The 27946-nt window shown below is 43.9% G+C and overlaps 1 protein-coding gene across 2 annotated transcripts in view; it reads right to left on the reverse strand.

Annotated features, from left to right (window-relative positions):
• LOC135530379 (ankyrin repeat and fibronectin type-III domain-containing protein 1-like) overlaps positions 1 to 27946 on the reverse strand; it is an 88827-nt gene that overhangs the window by 24916 nt on the left and 35965 nt on the right. The window contains exons 2-4 of one of the 2 annotated variants that reach the window (XM_064958716.1): positions 22994 to 23116; positions 1440 to 1650; positions 95 to 302 (exon numbers count right to left, since the gene is read on the reverse strand). In XM_064958716.1, the coding sequence (XP_064814788.1) occupies positions 95 to 302; positions 1440 to 1634 (403 nt within the window). In that variant the 5' untranslated portion in view covers positions 1635 to 1650; positions 22994 to 23116. Of the gene's footprint in view, positions 1 to 94; positions 1651 to 22993; positions 23117 to 27946 lie in introns of those variants that run through there. The other variant, XM_064958715.1, reaches the window with a different exon arrangement.

Consider the following 27946-nt stretch of genomic DNA (forward strand, 5'->3'; position numbering starts at 1 on the left):
AAGCCAAGGAGCAGGCAAGCAGGTGAACAGACAGAAAGTCAGACAGAACAAATACAGCTAGTCTGCCAGTCAGCCAGCCAGAACAGGTACCCACAGTGGGGGCTCTCTTTGGCTCCGGCGCGGAGCAGCAGCCTGGCCATGGGTACGTTGTTGGTCATGACTGCGATGTCCAGGGGAAGCAGGCCCTCACTGTTAGGGGTGTTGAGGTCCAGCTCCTCCATACTGTACTGGGACAGGAGTAGCTGCACCAGGTCCATCTCTTGGTGCTCCACCGCCTCGAACAGAGCCTCGTTACTCTGGAACTGACACACATCAACACATTTTAATGAGGTGTTAGGGGCTTGTGTTGTGTCTGTGTTGGGTCTGTGTTGTGTCTGTGATGAGTCTGTATCTTGCATGTGTCTCATCTGTATTTTGTTTTGAGTCTGTGTTGATTCTGTATTGAGTCTGCGTTGATTCAGTATTGAGCCTGTGTTGATTCTGTGTTGATTATGTATTGAGTCTGTATTGAGCATGTGTTGATTCTGTATTGAGTCTGTGTTGATTCTGTATTGAGCATGTGTTGATTCTGTATTGAGCCTGTTTTGATTCTGTACTGAGCCTGTGCTTATTCTGCATTGAGCCTGTGTTGATTATGTTTTGAGTCTGTATTGAGCCTGTGTTGATTCTGTATTGAGCCTTTGTTGATTCTGTATTGAGCCTGTTTTGATTCAGTATTGAGTCTGTGTTGATTCTGTATTGAGTCTGTGCTTATTCTGTATTGAGCCTGTGTTGATTCTGTATTGAGCCCTTGTTGATTCTGTATTGAGCATGTGTTGATTCTGTATTGAGCCTGTTTTGATTCTGTATTGAGCCTGTGTGGATTCTGTACTGAGCCTGTGTGGATTCTGTATTGAGCCGATTTTTATTCTGTATTGAGTCTTTGTTGTTACTGTATTGCGCCTGTGTTGATTCTGTATTGAGCCTGTGTTTATTCTGTATTGAGACAGTGTTTATTCTGTATTGAGTCTGTGTTGATTCTGTATTGAGCCAGTGTGGATTCAGCATTGAATCTGTGTTGAGCCTTTGTTAATTCTGTATGGCGCCTATGTTGATTCTGTGTTGAGCCTGTTTTGAACCTGTATTGACCCTGTGTTGAGCCTGTGTTTAACCTGTATTGACCCTGAGTTGAGCCTGTGTTTAACCTGTATTGACCCTGAGTTGAGCCTGTGTTTAACCTGTATTGACCCTGTGTTGAGCCTGTGTTTAACCTGTATTGACCCTGAGTTGAGCCTGTGTTTAACCTGTATTGACCCTGAGTTGAGCCTGTGTTTAACCTGTATTGACCCTGTGTTGAGCCTGTGTTTAACCTGTATTGACCCTGAGTTGAGCCAGTGTTTAACCTGTATTGACCCTGTGTTGAGCCTGTGTTTAACCTGTATTGACCCTGTGTCCATCACCATAGTGGACTTGCGGAGGCGCTCCTTATCGCCCCGTCCCGACACAACACTGTCCTCTAGGCCAGGCAGGTTGCCCACACGGAACTTCCCTGACAGGTTCCGGTAAAGGCGGCGGGCGGCGCTGGGGGATGACAGACTGGTGGACTTGTTCCGGATGGGAGGAGGATGAGGCTCTCGCATCTCTCGCTGGTTCATCTTGGCTGAGTCGGCCCTGTGGGGAGACAGGGGAGGGGTCGGATAGGGGCAGAGGAGGGCGAAAGGTTTTGGTGAGTATTCATATCAATTCTATCGGTCTTAGTATGCTATTTTAGCAGATGCTTTTATACAAAGTGACTCAGAGTTTATAGTGGTAACTATAGTATATTCAGTATTTGTGGACCATGAGGGAATCAAATCAAATCAGTTTTCAAAAATATAAATAGTAAAGTACAGATACCCCAAAAAACTACCTTTTCATTAAGTACTTAACACCACTGAAGAGGACTGTGGATGCTTTTTCAAGAATGTACCAAACATTACCATATGTTACCTTAGATACTATGATAATAAACAGTACATTGCTTGTTAATACCTTTATAATGTCTTGTTTGGAATTTCCTTAACATGGAGGCCTGTTGAAGACTAAGAAAATACGGCCGAGACACATTACCCTGCAAACAATAATGAGTCGTTGGGAAGTCCCCGGAACATCACAAAATGGTCACATAAACTCTTCCGGACGTTGTGTCAATGTCCACTGGGAGTTTTATTTAGTTTTTAGGACTTTCTTGGAATGTTGTGTCATGGTCCCCTGAATGTCCTCTGAACATCATTGGGATGTTGTGTCTTGTTCCCTTCAAGGATTTTCTCTAGTTCCTGGCTTGTCCTGGGGATTTCACCTGATGGCCGCAAAAAAGCGTTCTCCCCTCAAAAAAAAAAGGTTTTACCCAGGGCCCGCACACCATAGTTTCATTACACATCACCCCTTGTTACTGTTGCCAAGCACATTAAGGCTCTAATTGGTGAACCACTGACCCAGCCACAGCTCTTTGTCTTTTGGCGATGCTAGGGACACCCACACAAACAGTGCTTTAAACGTACATATTTGACACACTTTGACGTACATGATTATATTGTTCATGTTTATTCATCCGGTAATTATTATTCAACATGTCCTCGCCATAACGATCTTCCTGCCACGCCACCACATCTGTATCGACGAATGACTTCGCCTGTAGGACCATTCCGACACTTTGCACTTCATAGTAAGTCTCAGCTCCGTGAAAAATACACGGAAGAAAAACTATTTTGTTTATCCAAGTGATTCAGAAGTGACAATAAAACAGAATAACATCACCGACAGACAACTATACTATACAATGTGCCAGCCAACCAGGTGGGTATTGCGTTGGCATCACTTCTCGGTCATTATGATAGGTAATATATGAGTCATCATTGGCACTTCCAACTGCCCATCGCTGTCCCACTGCCAGTCTCCCAGTCCGGCCCTCTCAACGTGGCACCTGTTTCTAATGAGAGGCTGAGGTGAGGTCATTCCTTCTCATTCCTTCCTATCTTGGCATCTGTGGCATGCCAGCCATCCTGCCCTCTCCACTGCCACGGGAACCATGTGAATGACTGTGTGTTTCTGGGGGAGCCTGGGCTGTCGTGCTAACACACACTTAGCCGCTGACGGAAATGTCAACGGCACGCAGAGGCGACGGTGACGTATTCCGTCGCCCGGTCCCACGTCAGAAAGGGAGAAAGGAAGGAAGAAATAGAGAGAAATTGTGAAAAATGTCAGAGCCTCCCTCTCTGCTTAGTCAATAGTGAATCACCTACTAAATCAATATGTGTGTCATGGACCGAATGCACGACACACATTGAGCCTGTGTTGAAATAAGTATGAAGTCAAGTTCTAGATAGACATTTAGTAGTGTTAATAGATCATTAATAGAGGATTGAAGTGAGTTATAGTGTTTCTGTAATCAAGATGAACATACGCGCGCACGCACACACACACGCACGCACACACACACGCACGCACACACACACGCGCGCACACACACACACGCACACACACGCGCGCACGCACACACACACACACAGACACACACAGACACACACACACGCGCATGCACACACACACACACGCGCGCGCACACACGCACACACTCACACACACGCGCGTGCGCACGCACGCACGCACGCACACACACACACACACACACACGCGCACACACACACACGCACACACACACACACACACACACACGAAACAACAGCTGACAGTGGCGGCGGTGCCCACACATCTCCAACATAAAGGCTACGGTCGGCGGATCCGGCAATCAGCCCCGCGTCAACCCCTTTCACAGGCAGGGCGACACACCAAAATACACCCATCACATCCCCACTCTCACCTCTCCCTCTCTCCTCAGTCTATGTTCTGTCCCATAATAGAGGCCCTTATTTTAGGCTTCCTCATGTTCCCTGGGCTAACCTATTCCAGGGGCAGATAAACGCAGCAGGTATTTGGAATCATTTTTCCATGAGGCAGGGCCGGGATGCAGAGATAAAACAGAGATATATTTGTAATGCTCCGAGTATCCATTTCAAAGAGGAGGTAGTAGAGGAATTTCCAGCAGGCTTATTGTTGTTTATTGTTTGAGATGGAACAGACATTTTCTGTCAACCGCCAGAACAGCCCATCACTCTTTGACGACATTAAGGCGGGGGGGTGGGGGCTTTCATAGATCAACGGATGCCGCCCGCCTGCCACGTGGACTTGTCCGAAAGTCACTCCTCAATGACATGTTACTACTTCCCCAGAGACTCCCTAATGTCCCCAACACCAGAGAGAGAGACAGAGGGGGGAGAGGAAAGAGGGAGAGATATATGGAGAAACAGAGAGGAAATTGGGTGGGGAGGGGGTTTGAGCATTGAGGGCGAGACAGTGGGTTAAAGAAAGAGAGAGAGAGATGGAGAAGGACAGAGAGAGAGAGAGAGAGAGAGAGAGAGAGAGAGAGCGAGAGAGAGAGAGAGAGAGAGAGCGAAAGAGCAAACGATAGCCATGCAGCATTGAAAGCCACAGCATGCTAACACGGCCCCTCTCAACACCCAATTTGTCAAAGTTGGGAATGGGTGGGGGGAATAGAATTAGCCCATACCAGTCCACTTTAGAGAACAAAGAAGAACCCTGACCTCGTCAGTCCACTTCTGGTAAAGACCAGCACCCAGCAGGGACATGGAAAAAACCCCATGTACAACAGGACAATGACAGATGTAGGACATAGATGATCAAATACATGTTGTATACAGTCAGGCTCACAAATATTGGCAGCTTGATAAAGATGAGCAAAAAAATACTGTTTAAAAGGAATAATACAAATACAGAACTATGGTCCAACATTTTGAAAATTATTTTATTTTATACTTGTGAATTTGACCAAGTACCAGGACATTTTAGCCAAAAAAAATGGTTGGCTCATCCAGGAGGCTGACACTTGGCCTCAAGTAGATCTTCCAGCAAGACAATAACCCCAAGCACACATCAAAATCCACAAAGAAATACTTAATTGACCACAAAATCTACATTTTACAATGGCCATCTCAGTCTTACGGACTTGAAACCCCGTTGCAAAAACTCTGGTTTGAATTGAAGGGTGCAGTTCATAAGCGCAGACGACAGATGATAATCAGGGATCTGGAAAGATTCCGTATGGAGGAATTGCCCGAGATACCTCCCAATGTGTTCAACAATCTCAAACATTTTCGAAAAAGGCTCAATGTTGTTATTCTCGCAAGGGGAGTGTGCTGGAGTACTCAAAACAGGAGTAGCAATAATATTGGCCTCTATCTATTTCTGAATTTTTTCCTTACCTGTTAAACAAAATCAGAGCAATTGGTATAAAAGAATGTAATAAACAAATAAAATAAAATTTAACATGTATCGTATAAAGTCCTTTTTGCTCATTGATATAAAGGGTGACAATACCTTTGATCCTGACTGCATACCGATACACAGTTAATCAGGACTGGAATTCAACATGACAAAATCAGGATCTATACGTGCCAATGACAGGTCTAGGACGAAGATGATCAAATACGATCTAACAAAAATGTCCTTTATTCAACTTAATGCCTCTATATGTCATTTTATGGAATCCAACGCATACAGTATATTCCATCAGGACTGGAATCCAATGTGGCTAAAACATGTATCAGTGACACCCCGGCAAAGGTTCGAGAACCCTTCATCTTGGGAATGTTACAAGAGGGTGGAACATATGCTGTAACAGCCACGTAAGGTACATTACACGCCCCATTCCTGCCTTTTAACACGCGACGAGCAGGAAACAGTCCCGCTGGGAACAAAAGCCGCACAGAATCCTGGGTTTATGCTTGGCCCCTCACCAAGCCCACATCAAATAGCACAGCTACAGATCCACCACACACACACACACGCGCGCGCACACACACACACACCTCTCTGCTGTAGCCCCCAACACCACACCCCTCTCTCTCCTCTCCTCTCTCCCTCCATCCCTCCTCCTCTCCTTTACCACCTCTCCTCTACTCCCCTCTCCTCTACTAACGCTCTCCCTTCATCCCCCTCCTCGCCCCTCCATCCAACCTCCTCTCCCCTATCAACTTTTCCTTTCATCCCTCCCTCTCTCCCTGTCAGTTCCCATTGGAGCGCCGACCTTGGGAGTGGAATTACAAGGCCCTGCCTTTAGTCCGATAACACATGGATGCTTACTGCAAAACAGGGGAGCTGTGTGTGTGTGTGTGTGTGTGTGTGTGTGTGTGTGTGTGTGTGTGTGTGTGTGTGTGTGTGTGTGTGTGTGTGTGCGTGCGTGCGTGCGTGCGTGCGTGCGTGCGTGCGTGCGTGTGTGTGTGTGTGTGTGTGTGTGTGTGTGTGTGTGTGTGTGCGTGTGTGTGCGCGTGTGTGTGTCAGAGGAACACATTGATACCGGGATGGCTGCATAGATAAGCTTCGACATTAAGACTTACATTTAGTCGAAGAAGAGTAAACATATAAACTACTGAGAAACAGGGTGACGATAACACATCAACTACTGAGAAACAGGGTGACGGTAACACATCAACTACTGAGAAACAGGGTGACGATAACACCACAACTACTGAGAAGCAGGGTGACGATAACACATCAACTACTGAGAAACAGGGTGACGATAACACATCAACTACTGAGAAACAGGGTGACGATAACACATCAACTACTGAGAAACAGGGTGACGATAACACATCAACTACTGAGAAACAGGGTGACGATAACACATCAACTACTGAGAAACAGGGTGACGATAACACATCAACTACTGAGAAACAGGGTGACAATAACACATCAACTACTGAGAAACAGGGTGACTATAACACATCAACTACTGAGAAACAGGGTGACAATAACACATCAACTACTGAGAAACAGGGTGACGATAACACCACAATTACTGATAAACAGGGTGACAATAACACATCAATTACTGAGAAAGAGGGTGAATATCACATCAACTACTGAGAAACAGGGTGACAATAACACATCAACTACTGAGAACGAGGGTGACGATATCACATCAACTACTGAGAAACAGGGTGACGATAACACATCAACTACTGAGAAAGAGGGTGACGATATCACATCAACTACTGAGAAACAGGGTGACGATATCACATCAACTAATGAGAAACATTGTGACGATATCACATCAACTACTGAGAAACAGGGTGACGATATCACATCAACTACTGAGAAACAGGGTGACGATATCACATCAACTACTGAGAAACAGGGTGACGATATCACATCAACTACTGAGAAAGAAGGTGATGATATTAGGACATTGGTCAACTGAGGAGTTGTTTATCCTTCCCCCTCCCTTCTATCTCTCTTACGGACTTTCTCCACCTTTCTCACTGCAGGTTCCTTTGTGTTTGTGTTTATGCGTGTGTGTATTTATGTGTGTATGCCTGTGAGTGTGCGTACACCTGTGCATGTGTGTGTGTGTGTGTGTGTGAGTATGCATGTGTTTGTGCACGTGCGTGTGCACCCATGCGTTTCTGTGTGTGTGTGTCTGTCGTGCTCCCAGGTCAGCTATGTGCTGACAGGCTGGCCCCTCCACACCAGGCCAGTCTGCCGCCACAGGCCTTCATAAATCTCTACTGGGCTGTACGGCGGGAAGGGGAGGCTGGGGTCAGTGTGTGTGTGCACTGTAATGTGTATCTCCACATTTCTGCATGTCTATGTGTATCCTTCTGTCACATGAACAACATACACAACATATGGATATCCATAGCCCTTATCCACAGATCTAGGATCAGATTACCCTACCCTATCCCAACCTTAACCCCTGGGGAAATGAAAAACCATAAGAGCCTGTATCAGTGGTTAGGGGTCACTTCTACAATTATCATAGTATTCATTTGACAGAAGGTGAAGGAGGATATGGTATTGCCGAGAAGGACAAGGTAAGGGAAAAGAGTATCAACAGATTTGTGTTTCAGTGTGTGTGTGTGTGTGTGTGTGTGTGTGTGTGTGTGTGTGTGTGTGTGTGTGTGTGTGTGTGTTTCAGTGTGTGTGTTTCAATGTGTGTGTGTGTGTGTGTGTGTGTGTGTGTGTGTGTGTGTGTGTGTGTGTTCAGTGTGTGTGTTTCAGTGTGTGTGAGTGAGAGAGAGACAGAATTAGGCAGGACGGTAGGGGAGTGTAGGTTAAGATGAACCATTTTTCTTGAACCATCACTCTGGGAAACACAGTATTCTTTCTATCAAAGATACAGTTGAAGTCGGAAGTTTACATACACCTTAGCCAAATACATTTAAACTCAGTTTTTCACAATTCCTGACATTTAATCATTGTAAAACATTCCCTGTCTTGGGTCAGTTAGGGTCACCACTTTATTTTAAGAATGTGAAATCTCAGAATAATAGTAGAGAGAAGGATTTATTTCAGCTTTTATTTCTTTCAACACATTCGCAGTGGGTCAGAAGTTTACATACACTCAATTAGTATTTGGTAGCATTGCCTTTAAATTGTTTAACTTGAGTCAAACGTTTCGGGTAGCCTTCCACAAGCTCCCACAATAAGTTGGATGAATTTTGGCCCATTCCTCATGACAGAGCTGGGGTAACTGAGTCAGGTTTGGAGGCTTCCTTGCTCGCACACGCTTTTTCAGTTCTGCCCACATATTTTCTATAGGATTGTGGTCAGGGTTTTGTGATGGCCATTCCAATACCTTGACTTTGTTGTCCTTTGAAAGTATGCTTGGGGTCATTGTCCATTTGGAAGACCCATTTGCGACCAAGCTTTAACTTCCTGACTGATGTCTTGAGATGTTTCTTCAATATATCCACATAATTTTCCTTCCTCATGATGCCATCTATTTTGTGAAGTGCACCAGTCCCTCCTGCAGCAAAGCACCCACCCAACATGATGCTGCCACCCCCGTGCTTCACAGTTGGGATGTTGTGTTCTTCGGCTTGCTAGCCTCGCCCTTTTTCCTCCAAACATAACGATGGTCACTATGGCTAAACAGTTCTATTTTTGTTTCATCAGATGAGAGGACATTTCTCCAAAAAGTACGATCTTTGTCCCCATGTGCAGTTGCAAACCGTAGTCTGGCTTTTTTTATGGCGGTTTTGGAGTAGTTGCTTCTTCCTTGCTGAGTGGCCTTTCGGGTTATGTCGATATAGGACTTGTTTTACTGTGGATATAGATACTTTGTACCTGTTTCCTCCAGCATCTTCACAAGGTCCTTTGCTGTTGTTCTGGGATTGATTTGCAGTTTTCCCACCAAAGTACGTTCATCTCTAAGAGACAGAACGCGTCTCCTTCCTGAGCGGTATGACGGCTGCGTGGTCCCATGGTGTTTATACTTATGTACTATTGTTTGTACAGATGAATGTGGTACCTTCAGGCGTTTGGAAATTGCTCCCAAAGATGAACCCTGTGGAGGTCCACAAAATATTTTCTGACGTCTTGGCTGATTTCTTTTGATTTTCCCATGATGTCAAGCAAAGAGGCACTGAGTTTAAAGGTAGGCCTTGAAAAACATCCACAGATACACCTCCAATTTACTCAAATATGTCAATTAGCCTATCAGAAGCTTCTAAAGCCATGATATCATTTTCTGGAATTTTCCAAGCTGTTTAAAGGCACAGTCAACCTAGTGTATGTAAACTTCTGACCCAATGGAATTGTGATACAGTGAATTATAAGTGAAATAATCTGTCTGTAAACAATTGTTGGAAAAATTACTTGTGTCATGCACAAAGTAGATGCCCTAACCGACTTGCCAAAACTATAGTGTGTTAACAAGAAATTGGTGGAGTGGTTGAAAAATGAGTTTTAATGACTCCAACCTAAGTGTATGTAAACTTCGGATTTCAACTGTATCTACATATATTTCAGGATGTTGTGTACCCTGTAATCAGTATTCATGTACACGTTACAGTTTTGAAAACATAACTTGTCTTGGCACAACTTGAGCCACGGGACAGGGTAAGTTAAGTTGAGCCACGGGACAGGGTAAGTTAAGTTGAGTTAAGTTAAATTGAAGCATGTCTGTCATAATTTCGCAAACACAATTCACCAGAATTACAATCAGTTTTTGTATTTTAATCATTTGAATCATATTTTAACACAAACTTAACACCCCGAACAAACACTTTGTAACATAGGCTAGGCCCTGTTGATACCTCATAACCCAGAGGTAATGCCTAGAATTACACATGGGAAGAAAACACTTCATTTTGTTCAACTTGCCATTGGCTCATGCTTTGATTCACCTTACCCCATGGCCATTGGCTCAACTTACCCCAAGGCAAACATTTTGACTATATTAGCTCACACAGCTACAAGGATGCACTTTCATGCTATGTGCTTGTGACCTCATATTGAAGCTTACAGAGAGCCCAACTGATGTATAAAACACTCTTAAATTATCTACTTTGGTTTAGATACAAGCATCATGAAACCTCTAACACAATAAATTAATTTGACTTGGTGAAAATCAGTGTTTTTTGGACTTTTTGAACACTTTCCCCACATGGTTTCTTCTTTCACAGTCTCCATGAAATGATGATCTCTTCCTAAATATGAGTCTGGTTTCCAAGAAACAAGTGTAGCTCAACTACTGACAGAGAAATGGGGAAACAAAGGTAGAACGAGAGAGAAAACAAGGTAGAAACAGCCAGAAAGGGCAGGAGAGCGAGAGAGCAAAAATGAGAGCGAGAGAGACAGAGAGAGAAAGAGAGCCAGAGAGAGAGAAAGAGTGAAAATGAGTGAGAGGGGCAAGGGGATGTGTGGACTCTCCTGGCTGACTCTAAATGTGGCTTGTAGAAGGAAATTCTGAAATCTGACTCTTGGCACCAGACAGACTGGAGGCAGGCAGGCTGGATAGGGAGGGAGGGAGATAGGGAGGGTGGGAGATAGGGAGGGAGAGGGCAGTGTTACTAGGATTCACATAGTTTCCCCCGCTGGCTCTTATCTGCTTATAGGCAACGCAGAGCCACACTAACCCTCTGACCCACAGCCACAGACACACAGGGGTTGGCGTGGCAACACAACAAACGGCAGACAAAACACACAGAGACCACATATACATGTTAACGTGCAGACACAAGGACGCGCGCACGCACGCACGCACGCACGCACGCACGCACACACACACACACACACACACACACACACACACACACACACACACACACACACACACACACACACACACACACACACACACACACACACACACACACACACACACACACACACACACACACACACACACACACACACACACACACACACACTTTATATGTATATACTGTATTCTAGTCATAGCTCATCCTGTAACTACTGGTTTACACACCTTTTCTAATCCCATATCGTCCATACTGTCTATACACACCATTCACAAACATATATACAAAGTATGTGGACACCTGCTGGTCGAACATCTCATTCCAAAATCATGGAGTTGGTACCCCTGTGCTGCTATAACAGGCTCCACTCTTCTGGGAAGGCTTTCCACTAGATGTCGGGACATTGCCGCAGGGATTTGTTTCCATTCAGCCACCAGACCATTAGTGAGGTCGGGCACCGATGTTGGACAATTAGGTCTGGATGGCAGTCGGCGTTCTGATTCATCCCAAAGGTGTTCGATGGGGTTGAGGCCAGGGCTCTAGCAGGGCAGACATTTTAGGTACTGACTTGTTGGGAAGGTGGCATCCTATGACGGCGCCATGTTGAAAGTCACTGAGCTCTTCAGTACGGGCCATTCTACTGCCAATGTTTGTCTATGGAGATTGCATGCCTCTGTGCTCGAGTTTATACACCTGTCAGCAACGGGTGTGGCTGAAATAGCCAAATCCACTAATTTGCATATAATCATTTTCCATATATAGTGTATTTATATTCCGAAGCTAAATTACTGAAATTCTATCCATTTTGCCATGGGGTTCTGTACTGTGTATTTAAATATGTGTATTTTCAACATAGCTCATTCTATGATTTCTACTACTGTACATCGCGTTTTCGTTACACTGTTTGCACACAGCACGTATGTATTTATATACTGGATTCTTGACAGCTCGCTGTAATATATATACTTCTGTATATATATCATTCTTAGTATAGCTTGTCTAGATTGTATTTGAATTACTGTTACAGTGGTATTTCAAATGTCAAGTTTTTAATGTCACGTGAAAAAGTACAGTGAAATGCCTTTCTTGCAAGCTCCAAACCCAACAATGCAGTAATCAATACAACGTCGCACCAAAAAATAACAAGGTTATAAAAAAAGTAAAAAAAATACAAATACAAATATTTGTGTACTTGTTTGACATTTTACTGCACTGTTAGGAGCTAGTGACATAAGCATTTCGCTGCGCCCGCTATAACATCTGCTAAACTGTGTACGTGACCAATAAAGTTTCATTTTATTTTTATTTGACACAAACACACACACACACCATCAGCATCGTCATCATCGTCGTCGTCTTCATCATCATCATCATCATCATAGATTATATTCTGGTGGATACAGTATGCAGAGAACGTGGGGCAGCCCATTGCTAGATTTGAATAGAGAAAATAACTATGAGCTTTCGATAAGATCTTGGGTTCGGGCAGATGCAAGTCGTAAGATTTGTTGTAGACCTTGACTGCATGCAATGGGTAGTAAAGGGATTCATTTCCATGACTACCACCGCATAGAGTCATTATAGGACCTTGTGTTTTGTGCGATCATGTGGCATTGTGAGATTGTATCATGTGTTCTATGCCGTATCCAGAAATGAGAATTACACCCGAAATTAAAGCAGTTGTCTAAGGATGGTGCGAGACCAACTGACATAAAACGAAAGGGGACCGTTTGATGAAAAAGCTTGAAATAAAGCTTGAAATCCAGGCATGTCACATGATTGGGCAAAACACAAGGCACTAAGCCAAACTGATCCCAGATCTGATCGAACAGTTGTCCACCCCTAGCTTGGCAGCATTAGTACAGGAGCCAAGCAGAGAGAGAAAGAGAGAGAGAGTGACAAAGAGAGACAGAGAGAAAGAGAGAGAGGGTGACAGAGAGAGAGAGACACACAGAAAGAGAGAGACACACAGAAAGAGAGAGAGAGAGAGAGAGAGAGAGAGAGAGAGAGAGAGAGAGAGAGAGAAAGAAGCCATCAGTACAGAATGGTGATGACAAGAAAGACATGGCCAAGACATAGAGCAGAGTTAGCCCAGGACCTTTAAACATTAGCTGAGAATCTCTCTCTCTCTCTCTCTCTCTCTCTCTCTCTCTCTCTCTGTCTCTCTGTCTCTTTCTCCTTTCCTCCCTCCCTCCCCCCCTCTCTCTCCATCCCACTCTCTCTCTCTCCCCCTAGGGAGAAGGCCAAAGAAAGAGCCCTGCGCTCCTCTGTATGTTTAACCTTTGAAGGGCCCTGCTGAGCAGAGCAAGGCCTGCCACCTGTTCAGTATGTGTGTGTGTGTGTGTGTGTGTGTGTGTGTGTGTGTGTGTGTGTGTGTGTGTGTGTGTGTGTGTGTGTGTGTGTGTTGGGGGGAGAGGGCGGGGATAAATCTCCCAAATTTTGATGAGCAGAGACAGCAGTGAGTCGCCATGGGGATGTGCAATTGGGCATTCTCAGGAGGGGATTTGGGTAGTCTCTCTCTCTCCGCCTCTCGCTCCCTCTATTTCTCTCTCGCCCTCTATTTCTCTCTCTGTCTCTCCCACTCTCTCGCTTTCTATCTCTCTCTCTCTCGGCTTTTCAACACAGCATCTCCCGCAGCGAATGGGGCCTAGCCTGAGTGGCTCCAGGGCTCCTGTGTGTGTGCCACACCAAAGGGGTCTCGCCTGGATCTCCCTCCGTCTCCCCCAGTCTCTCCTCAGTCTCCCCCAATCCGCCATATGCCAGCCGCCCAGGGGGGGGCGACCCCGGCCATTGACTCGGCTGACGACCGCCACCAGTTGGCGGATTCTCTCACGGACCCCGGGCGCCGACGCTGGTGCCGGTGGTGCCGGGGTGCTCTAAGTGCCACGGGCGTAATTCTGAGAGGAGGGACTGAGAGGGAGTCCCACATGGGTCCCATGACTCCAGTGTAGACTACCGTCTACCAACCCTAATGTCTTGTGGTTTCTGTCTCCATTGGGCCCCCCAAGAGTCCAAAGTAAAGTCTGAGGCCCCGCCATCCACAGTCAGATAAATAAGGAGGTGTCAGAGTGTTATTGTACCGAGCTGCTAGGGGAAATGAAAGACTAACTGGAATGGACACCATCCCTGGGGTGGTAGCACGCACACACACACACACACACACACACACACGCACGCACAGACACACACGCGCGAGCATGCGCACACACACACACACACACACACACACACACACACACACACACACACACACACACACACACACACACACACACACACACACACACACACACACAACCAAGCAGGGAGGCAGGCAGGCAGGTAGACAGACAGACAGACAGACAAAAAACATGCAGACAGGCAAGCCCGCTCGCATCCACACACACACACACACACACACACACACAAAGGAGGGCAGGCAGGCAAACACTCACATACAAACGGTGAGAAAATACAGTAGGTGTGAGAGTGTGAGAGGGCGGAGAAGGTAAGGAAGGAAAAGGGAGATTGGGTTGGAATGAAGGAAGGAAGGAGGGAGAGAGAGAGAGGGCAAGTCGAGGGAAGCAGGAGAAAAGATGGGAGAGTGAGGAATTGGAGGGCGAGAAAGAAGAGATCAGGGGGAAGGGGTGATTGGGTTAGGAAAGAGAGAGAGAGAGAGAGAGAGAGAGAGAGAGAGAGAGAGAGAGAGAGAGAAGGAGGGAGTTGAGGACGGTAGAGGGAGACACAGGAATGGAGCAATCGGAGAAGGGGAGATGATGGCGAGAAAAGAGGGGGAATGAGGGGTGGACTAATTAGTTCAGTAATAGAATATTCAATGTTCATGCTTGAACATGGTATGGCCAGTACTGTAGGTATAGTTGCCCAGTGTCTCATGATCAGGATCACTTGAAATTGTATTCGGTTGGAATGGGAGGGAAAAGAAGAGGGGGTTGATTGCTACCTGAGTCTCTTGTCCCGTGTATCTTGTTTCCCAAACCATTTTCAAACCACAAGCATACTTACTCACTCTCCCCTTCTCCCTTCCTTGGACCCGTTCTGTACACCCCCCCCCCCCCACTTGCTCTTTACCCCCCCCCCCTCTCTATGTCCCTCCTCTTCTCCTATCTACCCCCACCCCCCCCCCCCCCATCTCTCTCTCTCTGCTGAATTTAGGTTTTGGGTGGAAACCTGAGTGAGTCTGGGACGCAGGACAAGAGGGAGCCAGCCTCATAAATATCCTGGCTGCAGCCACAGCATCCACACTCTGCTCTGTGTGCGTGTGCACTTGCGTGCGCGTGTGTGTGTGTGTAAGAGTCGCCCACTCGCAGAGAAGCGGAAATGTGTTCTTCCCTTTACACTGGCCCATCTATTGATGTATAGCATGAGATATCTACGCAAAGCTGATCCCAGAGATACACAATTTAATGCTGATCGCAACTATATTTATTCTAAACATTTAAAATGAAGATTGAAAAAAAAAGCCAAATAATATGAATTCAAGTTAAGTGTTATGTATCTGAATAGTGCACTCAAACCAATTTTTTTTTTCATGCAAGAGCAATTTTATTACACAACAATTAAACACAATTCTATAACAATCCAACAACATTATCACAAGGCCATATGTGCATCTAGAACCCGTGGAAGGAGATCTAAGCGAGTCATTACTGTGTTCTCTAACTCCCTAATTTGTCCCTCACGTTTGAACTGACAGCTTTGAGGAGTAGAAGAAAGAAAAAGAGAGGAATATTAAAACAAATTCGAACCAAATGAGTGGGCCAGTGCTCCATCCAAAACCACTTTACACTTGGGCCCCTCGGGCATCGCCCTGATTTTTTCCACCAAGAGACTTTGACTTGAGCTTCCTTCTCTTCTATTCCCCTTTGTGCACAATTCAGAGGAATTAGCGTTTGGCATTTGCCTCCCCTTAACAAAATGCTAACCATCACAATGTGTGTGTGTGTGTGTGTGTGTCCACTTACGTAATGTATCTGTATGGAGATAGAGGGAGAAATTGTGTTAGTGTGCGGGTCTGTGTGTACATGTGTGTGTGCGCATGCGTCTAAAGAGAGAGGGAGAAAGAGTACGCAGGGAGAACGAAAATGCACCTGTGTTCGAATACCCATACTAACATACTACATACTTAATGAGTATATAATACACACTATAAGTTCATTTTAGTATACTGTAAACAAACTATCTTTCCAGTTGAGCACACTAGCGCGTAGCCTGTCTACCGGAAGCTAATGCTGTTGCTATGCAACCTCTTTGCTAGCTTGTTAGCGTAAGGAGACACCTCACAATTCCGGGTGTGTTCATAAATTTAAATCTGGAGTGCGCAAATCCAGAGCGTTGTCAGATTGTATGGACATTCAGAGGAGTGTACACTGGACGCTCTGGCCGAGGAGTAGGGTTGAGCCGAGCGTTTTGACCTCACAACTGCAGTCAAGCACCTAAGTGGCTGTAACTGTGCTGATGGCAGCGATTTAAATTACGTTTTTTTTCGCTGACACTGTCCATATTCAACGGGTGTTGCGCATTCGTAAACCCTTCAGTTATTCGGCGCTCTGGTACACTCTGAAATCGGAGTAAAGAGACAGAATTAAATATGTCCATTGAGAACTCACAACGACTAAACCACTTAGCTAAGAATGACGTGAATAATCAAATTAATAAACGTTGGGTAGTTAGATAGCATTTCATTAATATACTGCCTGGCAAGTTCGATGTATTAGTAGCCAACTAACGTTAGGACAGTAACTAGCTAACATACTGGTAAATACTGTAATGCTATGTGGTTCGTAAGGATAGCGTGGCTAACAAATTGTCAGCCAACATAACTTGTAATGTAACTTATTTGAATAGTAATGATTTATTAACATTTGTCATAATAAGTTAAAGAAATTAATTTGTATTCCTCTCGTCAGACTTCGGCTGCATATTTTTTCGCCATTTTCTTCAAATTTGCACATGTTCTGAAACCACGCCCATTTTCTGAAGAATTACATTATGGGCCCTAAAAGCACGTAAATAGTGTCCTCTGCTTGTATCCTTCATATTTTTGCGAATTTAGTACAACATCCTGGAACTTTTGGCATACTAACTATATCCATACTATAACCAATAAGCATACTACATACTCAAATTACATCACAAATAGTATGGTTAGTGTGGTTAATATAAGTATTCGAACACAGCTTGCACGTGTGTGAGAGAGAGAGTGAGTGAGTGTGTGTATGTAAATATATTGGTTTGGATAAAAGGGGGTCTGTTTCACTTCTGACATCCAAGTAAAGACTTCATGTGAGTGAGCTGTCAACAGGGAGGCATCCCAGAAGACAGAGCGGCACCGAGCAGAGAAGAGGCCTGGAGAAGAAAGCCTTTGAAATCAGTCAGACCCTAGCGCATGGCACACATCCCACCCCATGTCCTAATACACCGTTTGAGTTGGTGCCACACTCTTTAATTGTTTCAGAACAAAGCTATACAAAAAAAACAACATGATTTATTGGGTGCTGTTTTATCATTACACACACCACGCCTCCCCCTGTGAGCACATCACTCCAGAGCTGTCCAACCTCCACTGGCTCCCCATATGCTCACGCATTGACTTTCAAATCCTGGTTCACACCTACCAAGCTATCCACAACTCTGGACCCAAGTACCGGTCTGACCTCATTCTACCCTGCTGCCCCACACACACCCTTCGCTCCTCCAGGTCCGGCTCCCTTCAGGAGCCCTGCAGACTGAAACGTATGGGTGACAGGGCTTTCAGAACACACTTTCAGTCACTGTCAGGGCTGCAGAGTCTCTGGCCTCGTTTAAAGCACAGCTAAAAACTGGGACTGTTCAGAAAAGCTTTCAAGGACCTATGTTCATTCGGGTTCACCGGATCTGACGACATCTGTATATAGCTTTGATTGTCTGCTTAGAATGTTCTGTGTTTTGGATTGTTTATATTATTATTCTTTTTGAAATAAAATAAAATTGTATTCAGAGCTCTATACAAATGAAATGTATTATTATTATTATTATTACTTTGAATCAATGACTCGGTTTTATGCAGCAACTAAGGACCATTCTATCAACAGGGCCCGGGAGAGAGCAGTGATATTCACCTACTGAGATCAAAAGATCCCCCACAACGGATCCCACCAGATCCCAATATTTACATGTCACCATTACAATTCTGTTGTTGTATCACCTCGACCTCTTAAAGTCTGAGTATGTGAAACACTTTTCAGTCCACTGCACTCGTTCAGATTTAACGTTGCAATGAGATTTGGCTTAACATAAGAATGTCATGGACATTTCAAAATTCTAATGTTTAAGTACTTCTGTATAGACTTTCCTCTCTGGGCATATTGCAGAGAAATGTTCTGGGAAATAGCGATACTGGATCGGATTCTGGGCTCCAGCTCCTATTGTATTCAGGGATTTGGCACTGCACTGGAACAGCCTCTCTCCCCCTGAGAGGATATGGAAATAACCCCTTATTAACCAGGCTATACTGGAGCAAGACCAGTGTCCCTTTATAGCCTCAAGTATAAAGTACCAGACATACGGTATGACTCATGAGGCTGTCTGATCACTGATCTCTGATGTGTCCGTTTCATCCAATGGAAATGGGACAAAGATGCATGTCTGATAGTGTCTGGAAATATAGACGGTATACAATGAACAAAGTGGACGTTCATTGTCCATTGTTCACTTACAATATGATGAATATTTTGTATTCTGGGTTAAGATGCACATCTGATAATTATTTTAAATAAAAACGGTATACTGGACCATAATTTAAGTCCAATGCAATGTTCCCTTACCTATATTCTTAGAAGAAAAAAACTCTCCCTATTTGGAACCTAAAAGTGTTCTTCAGCTATCCCCATAGAATAACTCTTTGAAAAACCCTTTTTGGTTCCAGGTAGAACCCTTTTTGGATCCATGTAGAACCCTTTCCACATAAGGCTCTACATGTAACCCAAAACAGTTCTACATCAAATCAAAAAGGGTTCTACCGAGAACAAATCTTCAGTATTCTGGGTCAAGATGGACCTGTGGAGGCCTGATACTGAGGAAAGAGATTGAAAATGCCCTTAGATAACTGTTGAACCCCCAAACCCCAACACCCCCATCTTGAAATCCGTTCCCCTCCCGTCCTCTGGCAACGGGTTTCATTTTGAATCTGCCGCAGGGATGTCAGGGCCGCCCTCAAGCATGATTAATGATGATGGTTTCCTGATAAAACACTTCAATATGTTGTTTCATATCGCCAGCCATAACCATAACCCTTTTCTCCCTCTGCCTCCCCCTTCTCGCTTCTCCCTCCCTCGTCTACGAGTCCCCCTAGAGCTCATTTACTGTGATTACCAATAACAATAACACAACCATTATCTTTTATTATGGCGTTCTCCCAGGACCCAGCCAGCACGCCGACACTTTGATACAGTTACAAAACAGCTCCTATTTCAACGTTTTGCTTGTTTTCTTGGCTCAGGACGTAGTAAATGCGGCGTTTCTGTTTCCGTCCGAGACGTAAGTACAAATAAATGGCAACAGTCCTGTAAATAGATGATTAAGCTTTGAAATTGCCTGAAACAGTTTTATGGTGGGGCACTGGAAAAGCTTGCCTATAGATACCAAGCCTGCTGTTAGATGTAAGTGTCGTCTTACGCTACAGTGTGAGGGCCAAACTTGAGGAGGTTTGTTCTGTGATCAAAAGAATACTTCAGCCTCTAGAGAACTAAACCTTATGTAGCCTAGTCATTAATTCCATTTCATGTTCATTCTACTACAATGGCAGTGGTCAAAACATGATGAGTAGTACTTTATCCTGTGATTAGAGATTATTTGAAAAAATATCTAAACTTTACAATCCAGAAAGTACCAGACATGTTAAAGGCCCAATACAGCCGTTTTTATCTCAATATCAAATCATTTCAGGGTAACAATGAAGTACCTAACTGTGATAGTTTTCAATTATAATGGTCAACAAGAAACAAAAATAGATTCTTAGCAAGGACTGTCTGGGTGTGGTCTGAGTGGGGAAAGGAACAATTATGTTATTGGCAGAGAGGTTTAGAACTCTTTCTTATTGGTCTATTAACTAATTTACTGCTTGGTGATGTCACCAGGCATGCCAAAACTCCATCCCAACAAAACAGACTGACATTTCAGTCAGTCTTTTCAAACAGCTATTTCACTAAAGGGGTATTATCATCATTTTCACAATTTTACAGTATTATTCCAAACCCATAGTGTGGCAATATATATCAAACACAGAAAAATGTAGTTTTTGACTACACTGGGCCTTTAACAATTGCAAAAATGCAAGTGCTTAAAGGAAGTTTTCAATAGATGATACTACAGCACACATGTTTCCGCTGAGGAAGACTGTGCATTCCAGAGTGGCTACGTTTTATTCCTACGGAGCCGGACTGACCCCGTTTCACCTACAGTAGCATGGCTCATCTGTAACCTTGAACGTCTCCTCTCGGGGTCTCGCGTTTATGATGTCACAAAGGCCAGTCGTTCTGGGTTTATAACAGTCGCTCTCCCGGAGAAAGTTCTAATCCAGCTGTAGGCTAGTCAAACCCCTCCTCGTAAATGAGTGTGTCCAATCTACCCACTGTGTTTCATTAAGAACAGACCACATCAATCCAGGTCCATGCGTACCACGCGCTACTTCAGGGAACACGGCACAGTTGAAGGACCTCACAGCACACCAGTGCTCACAAACTTAACACCAGCCCTGTAGTCGCAGACCACACATCCAGACCTCTAGTCGTAGACCACACGTAAGACCTCATGAGACCTCACAGCAGACCGCACCGTAGACCACACAAAACCTAACCCATGTCACTCATCAACCAGACACTCGTCCAGTACATACAGGCCAACTCTGATACGTCGAGCACAACAACGCAACATTTGGGAAAACAGGATATTTGAGTTTTTTTGGACCAGATGAATTGGAGTGTTAAAGGAAGTGCTCGATCATGCCAGATCCTGGTTGTAGTAGATTCAATGGTGAAATAGGGGGAAGTAAGTGGGGCCAAGAGTGCATAGCAGAAGATCTGAGGAGAGGATAGATGGATGGACAGACAGAAGTATAGATGGGCAGATGAACAAGAAGACAGGAGGTGGAAGCCAAGGAGAGTAGGAAGGATTCCAATGGGGTGGGACAGGATGAGAAAGCAGCCTCGTGAAAGGAAGGGTTTCAAACTCTTTTCATCGTCTGCCTGAAGACTGGAGCTTTACAACAGCAAGATGAAGCGGCGCCACTGGAGCAGACTGGCCTGGCGCTTCTCAACGAATCCCAGACGCAGAGGCAGAAAAGGACCCCACCCCTACAACTACCCTCCCCAGCCAAACCCACCCAAACTACTCCCAACACAGCTCTATATCCCTCTGTGTCACCCCAGTGACTCCAATCATTCCCACTGAGATCTGAGGAATCCCGCAATGGATCCCAAAGCTGCCACCAGTTTGCATTTCACCATTCAAATTCTCTGCTGTTTTATCACCTACCTCTCACAGTCTGCGCATGTGACTCGTCGCAATAGTATTGATGGAACTAAGGCAGTTTAGATCGATACTCCAATAAGTTCCTTCCATAATCTCCTTTCTTTCATGCCCACTGATCTGAGGACTTGATTTTTGAGAACACCATAGTAGACACCTACAGTTTCTTTACCTTTGGGTCAGTCCACAAATTAAGTACCTTTAGGCTAGTGCAACTTAGTATAAAAAAAATAATAATAATAACAACATTTTAACATTCTGTCATAAAGAGCACAACTTAATACATTTGTGGGGGTCCTCATGATGACGTGGCAAGTGACACTTTGCTTCTTGTAGTCAAATATCTTGAAACCCTTACTGCTGACATGCAAATCATTAACGGACTGTATCAACAGTGGACTACTTAACAAAATACCAAAGATAGTTTTTCAGTGGAGTTTTTCAGAGGAGTTTCCCTTTAAGTGCCAAATAAAGTACCAGAATTGAATGTAACAGGGTTGAGGATTTCATCTTAAATCAGTCATAAATCCCCTTGTGACAGGGGGAATGAAAGCTTGTTGTGTGCAACAGGGAGGGGAAATTGAAATTCTTCAATTCTATGGGTAGCAGGGTTGACGTTTTATGCTCGACCGCTCAGTTTCCCACCACAAAACACCAGAAAATGTACAGAAAGAGTAGAATTAGCTCACCTGACTTTTACAACTATGATTTGACGAGTGGATGTTCAATGTTTCCTTTCAATAAAAACATTCATTGTTTTTTTGCCCTATTAAAATGAAAGTCCAGTTCACGTAACAAGAGTTGACCTTGAAATGAGGGACAGACGCAAAGGAATCACTCATCACATGAAAGTAATCATCTTCAGAAATTAGTTTGTCAAAGCAACAAAATAACTAGGGACTTACAATGATGGTGAAAACCTGGAGAAATGTTGGGGTTAAGTGGGTCAAAATCTTCCAAGAAGTCACAGAGGATGCACGTCTTAGCAAGTCTTTATGTTAAACATCAGATGTATTTCATTGTACGTGGTCTATATTAAAATGGCACTTCATTTAATATAACAGGCTTTTAAAATGCAATATTGGTGCACAAGTTCTACTGAAAATGTCAAAGGGATGTGCAAAAGGTACTCTTTTCGCGGAATGACCCTATTAAAGGTAATGGAGTCACGGAGGCAAGGACAAAGGTGAAAATAAGTATTCCAACACAAGCCATGTTTGGTGTGCAGCAAGGTTGGGTCAGTTCCCTTTAAATCAAGTCAATTCAGGAAGTAAACTGAAATTCCACATTTTCTCAAAGAGATTGGTATACAGGAACAAATTATTCCAACACAAGCCACGTTCGGTGTATAGTAATACTGTGTATAGTGTAATACTGTGTATAGTGTATAGTAATACTATGACCCTTACCAGTCCAGACTGAGAGAGCGCCTCCTGTAGGACGGAGGTCTATCCAGTGTAGTCTTCTCAGGTTTGGTCTGCCGCTCTTTTAGGGACAGCCGGTGAGTGAATTTGGATATGCTCGACTCTGGCCTGGATGAGGGAACACAAATACACACAGAGTCAGTACTTAGTCCAAAAAAAGTAATCAACAGATGAAGCATACATCTCTAATATTAGAACTATTCCCTTGAAGGACTATCGCTTTCTGAGAAAGCAGTGATCACTCACTGTTGGGAAAAAGAAACAGTGAGGTCTTCATCTCTCTATATTAGGTTGGCAATGTCCCAGCTCCCCCTATCTGTCTAAATTAAAAACGGAACATTTTCATATTTCCTGTTATTCATCACAGGCTGATTTGATGAGATTCAGCTCTGGTAATATTGCTGTGGTAACAGCATGGGGACCAGTCATTGCTTTAAAAGCAATTTGGCATCAAAGAGTTGCACTCACAAGAGCCCCGTTTATACTTGGTTCTAACATTCTTCCTTTGTCATGATCTTGTCCACATTCTGATTGTGCCAACATTTTTTAGACAGGTGTAGACGATTAAAAGATGCAAAGTGAACTGATTTTGATCAGATCTTTTAAGTGTAAACCAGCCAGATCGCTCAAGACCCCAACCATGTATCAACCCCAACCTAGGGGTGGCAGGTAGCTTAGTGGTTAGAGTGTTGGACTAGTAACTGGAAGGTTGGAACATCGAATTCCTGAGCTGACAAGGTACAAATCTGTTGTTCTACCCCTGACAAGGCAGTTAACCCACTGTTCCTAGGCTGTCATTGAAAATAAGAATTTGTTCTTAACTGACTTGCCTAGTTAAACAAAGATAAAATATCCTGAAGATGTTGCAAAATGCCTTCAAATTGGACACTAGGGGCAACAATGAGCACTACCATCAAGTAGGCTAGGGTGTTGTGGACGGGGGTGGCGGATGGATCTAATCCCATCACGATTAAAAACAAGTGTCACCCACTGGGATTGAATGCACAACCTTTGGATCCACCTAGCAAACCAAAAATTGGTTCTGTGAATCTTCCCCGAGCATTCGTTAGGTCGAGGCAAATGTTTTCATAACACAAAAACTGTCCAGTCGTGGGGGTCATTATGGAACGTTTGTATAAAAGCTCTGGATAAGAGCGTCTGCTAAATGACTTAAATGTAAATGTAAATGTAAAACATTCTCCTGATGTTGCGAGACCTTTTCTAGAACACATTTCATCTGTTCTTTAAATGTTCCCCAGAATGTTTCATGAGGTTGTGGTGAGAACAATGTGAGGACATCGTGTGTTCCTAAAACACAAAAACTGTCCAGTCGTGGTGGTAATTATGGAACGTTTGTATAAAATGTTGGGGCCTCACAGGTACTATATTTAAACTAATATAAAGTAATACGCTGTTAATATATTTTCAATTCATTATTTCACACATTGTACCTGTGGGCTGCCCCTCATAAGAGGAGGAAGAGGAAAAAAGGAAGAAAACATTACAAAAGGTACATAACTACAGTATTGATCATTTCGATCATATTATAAAGTCGAAGAGATAATAAATTCAATATATATACAAACGTTTCGAACCCAACCTCGCATCCCATTCCTCCAACCTCACCCAGCCAACATGTCTTCATCCAACCCCCAATAGCCAGAAGGGGGAGCCATGGGAAGCATTGAACTACAGAAATTCAGCCTTGGCAACATATTTACTTTGACAATAGATATTCTTCCAGTTAAAGCTGCAATATGTCACTTTTTGGGCGACCCGACCAAATTCACAGAGAAATGTTAGTTATAGATTTGTCATTCTCATTGAAAGCAAGTCTAAGAAGCTGTAGATACGTTCTGTGGATGCTATTTCTATGCTTCCCATTCTTAAGTTTTCTTTGTGCGTCTTTTACTTTCGGTTTTGTACATCAGCTTTAAACAATTGAAAATATCCTATTTTTGGTTATGGAAAACATATTTCACAGCGGTTTAGATGGTGCAATGATTCTGAACACCCATCAAACTCAACTCTGGACCTCGAAGCCAGTTCCACTGCATTTTTTCGTTGTTGATCTCTAATCAGGGACTGATTTAGACCTGGTGGGTACAATTAATAATCAGGTAGAACAGGAAACCAGCAGGTTCCGCACCTCGTAGGGTATAGTGCATATTGCACCTTTAAAGCAACTGGGAAGTTATTCCATCGACTGAGGTCGGATTGAAAGGATCTGAGCGCTCTGCTAAAGCTTCTGGCAGAGATATGACCATTCTAGACTATTAAAAGCTTTTTCTGCATCGAGAGAGATAATACAACCGGTTGATTAAGCATTTAAGATATTTAATAGTCGACAGAGGTTATACGAGGAGAAGTGTTTTTTTTTAACACACCCCCTTTGGTCCGTGTGGACCAATTTGGATATGTCTCGAGACGGGATGACAACATTTTGGAAAACAGTTTCACATGCAATATCTGTGTTTGTAAATGATAGGGGGGGGGGGAGATAGTGAGAAGACTGGATGGCATCCTTACCTTCTTTTAATAAGTGCAACGTTTGTGCTGTATTCACATCTCTCCCAAATGAAACTTTGTGAACAGCCGTGTTAATCATTTCGAGCAATAGTGGACCTAATTGATTCAACATTTTTCAAATAGACTTTTGGAGGAATCCCATCCAGGTGATATGAGTCTTTATTCATGCTATCCAATGCCCTTTTGAGTTCATTGAAAGGGATTTGGGCACCCAGTGAGGTGGCTTCCTCTGTCGAGAGAAGATGAGATCTTAACTATTTTAGAAAGGACTTCTTAGTCTGGCTTGGTGTGGATTTACAATCAGATGTGTACAGTTGTTTTTAGAAGTGGGAGAAACTTTTATTGATTTATTTGGGTTCGGATAATAATCCCCCCCTTTCAGATTCAATAGTCACTATATCGGCTAAATTGATCACAACTGTGTAGCTTGTCGGCCAGTAAACGATTGGGACGATTACCATGGAAGTAACGATTGAGTCTAACTCGATGGATGGCAAATTCGGATCTCTGTCTTATCAATAAATGAAGTTCTGTCTTGACTTTGGACAGAGTAATTGGTGCCATTCTTTGTTACTTTTAGTTGACATGAGTAAGAGTCCCTACTCATGAATATTATCAGGTGGTGGCCTAGCGGTTAGAGCGTTGCACCGGTGACCACATGGATTCTCAACACTGGGTGCCCACATAAGTGCACCTTCAGTCCCCTCCTGTACCCCCTGTTTTCACACAACTGCATGGCCTCGCACAGTCCCAACTCCATCATCAAGTTCGCTGACGACACGGCAGTAGTAGGCCTGATTACCAACAATGACGAGATGGGGCCTACAGAGAGGAGGTATGCACTCTGACGGCGTGGTGCCCTCAACGTCAGCAATACAAAGGAGCTGATGGAGGATTTCAGGAGGAACCGGGCAGGGCACGCCCCCCCCCCCATCCTCATCAACGGGGCTGCCGTGGCGACGGTCAAAAACGTAAAGTTCCTCGGCAAGCACATCTCAGAGGAGCTGAAATGTTCAAACCACATGGACACCGTGGTGAAGAAGGCAACGGCAATAACAATTCAACCTCAGGAGGCTGAAGAAATTCGGCCGATCCCCAAGGACCCTCACAGTGCACCATCATAAGAGCACCATCGAAAGAAAATTGTCAGGCTGCATCAAAACCTGGTACGGCAACTCCGCCGCCACTGACCGCAAGGCTCTAGAGAGGGTGGTATACTCAGCCAAATGCACCATTGGGTGTACACTGCCTGCCTTCCAGGACACCTACAACACCAGGTGTCACAGGAAGGCCAAGAAGATCATCAAGGACCTCAGCCACCCGAGCCATGGCCTGTTCTCCCTGCTTCCATCATTCAGACGCGGGCAGTATACAGTAGAAACATCATTGCAAAAACTGTTAGACAAGCCAATAGCTTCTACCCCAGGACCATCAGTCGCTGAATAGTCAGCACTAGGCAGCTACAGTGCATTCAGAAAGTGTTCACACCCCTTTTTCCACATTTTGTTATGTCACATTATGTTTTTCGAAATGTTTACAAGTGAATAAAAAAATGAAAAGCTGAAATGTCTTCAGTCAATAAGTATTCAACCCCTTTGTTATGGCAAGTCTAAATAAGTTCAGGAGTAAACATTTGCTTAACAAGTCACATAATAAGTTGCATGGACTCACTGTGTGCAGTAACAGTGTTTAACATGATTTTTGAATGACGACCTCGTCTCTGTACCCCATACAAACAATTATCTGTAAGGTTCCTCAGTAATTTACCCTGCCCCCACCACCCCCAATTTACATTGATCATTGTTACTGTTGTAAAAATGTATATATTATTATTTCATCCACTTCTCTTTTTGACCTGCACTGTTGGAGGTTAAGAATTTGAAGACTCTGTAATTGCAGTGTATTCGGAAAGTATTCAGACCCCTTCTCTTTTTACACATTTTGTTACATTACAGTTTTATTCTAAAACCAAGACATGAGGTCAAAGGAATTGTCCGTAGAGCTCCGAGACAGGATTATGTCGAGAAACCGATCTGGGGAAGGGTACCAAAAAATGTCTGCAGCCTTTGAAGGTCCCCAAGAAGACAGTGGCCTCCATCATTCTTAAATGGAAGAAGTTTGGAGTGTGCAAAGCTGTCATCAAGGCAAAGGGTGGCTACTTTTTTGGTTACTACATGATTCCATGTGTTATTTCATAGTTTTGATGTCTTCACTATTATTCTACAATGTAGAAAATAGCAAAAATAAAGAAAAACCCTTGAATGAATAGGTGTATAAACTTTTGACTGGTACTATATATATATATACATATATATATATATATATATATATATATATATATATATATATATATATATACTGTATATATATATTGCAGACACTTATCCAGAGCGACTTACAGGAGCAATT

This window comes from Oncorhynchus masou, unplaced genomic scaffold, assembly GCF_036934945.1.
Source record: "Oncorhynchus masou masou isolate Uvic2021 unplaced genomic scaffold, UVic_Omas_1.1 unplaced_scaffold_1328, whole genome shotgun sequence".
NCBI classification, from domain to species: Eukaryota; Metazoa; Chordata; class Actinopteri; order Salmoniformes; family Salmonidae; genus Oncorhynchus; species Oncorhynchus masou.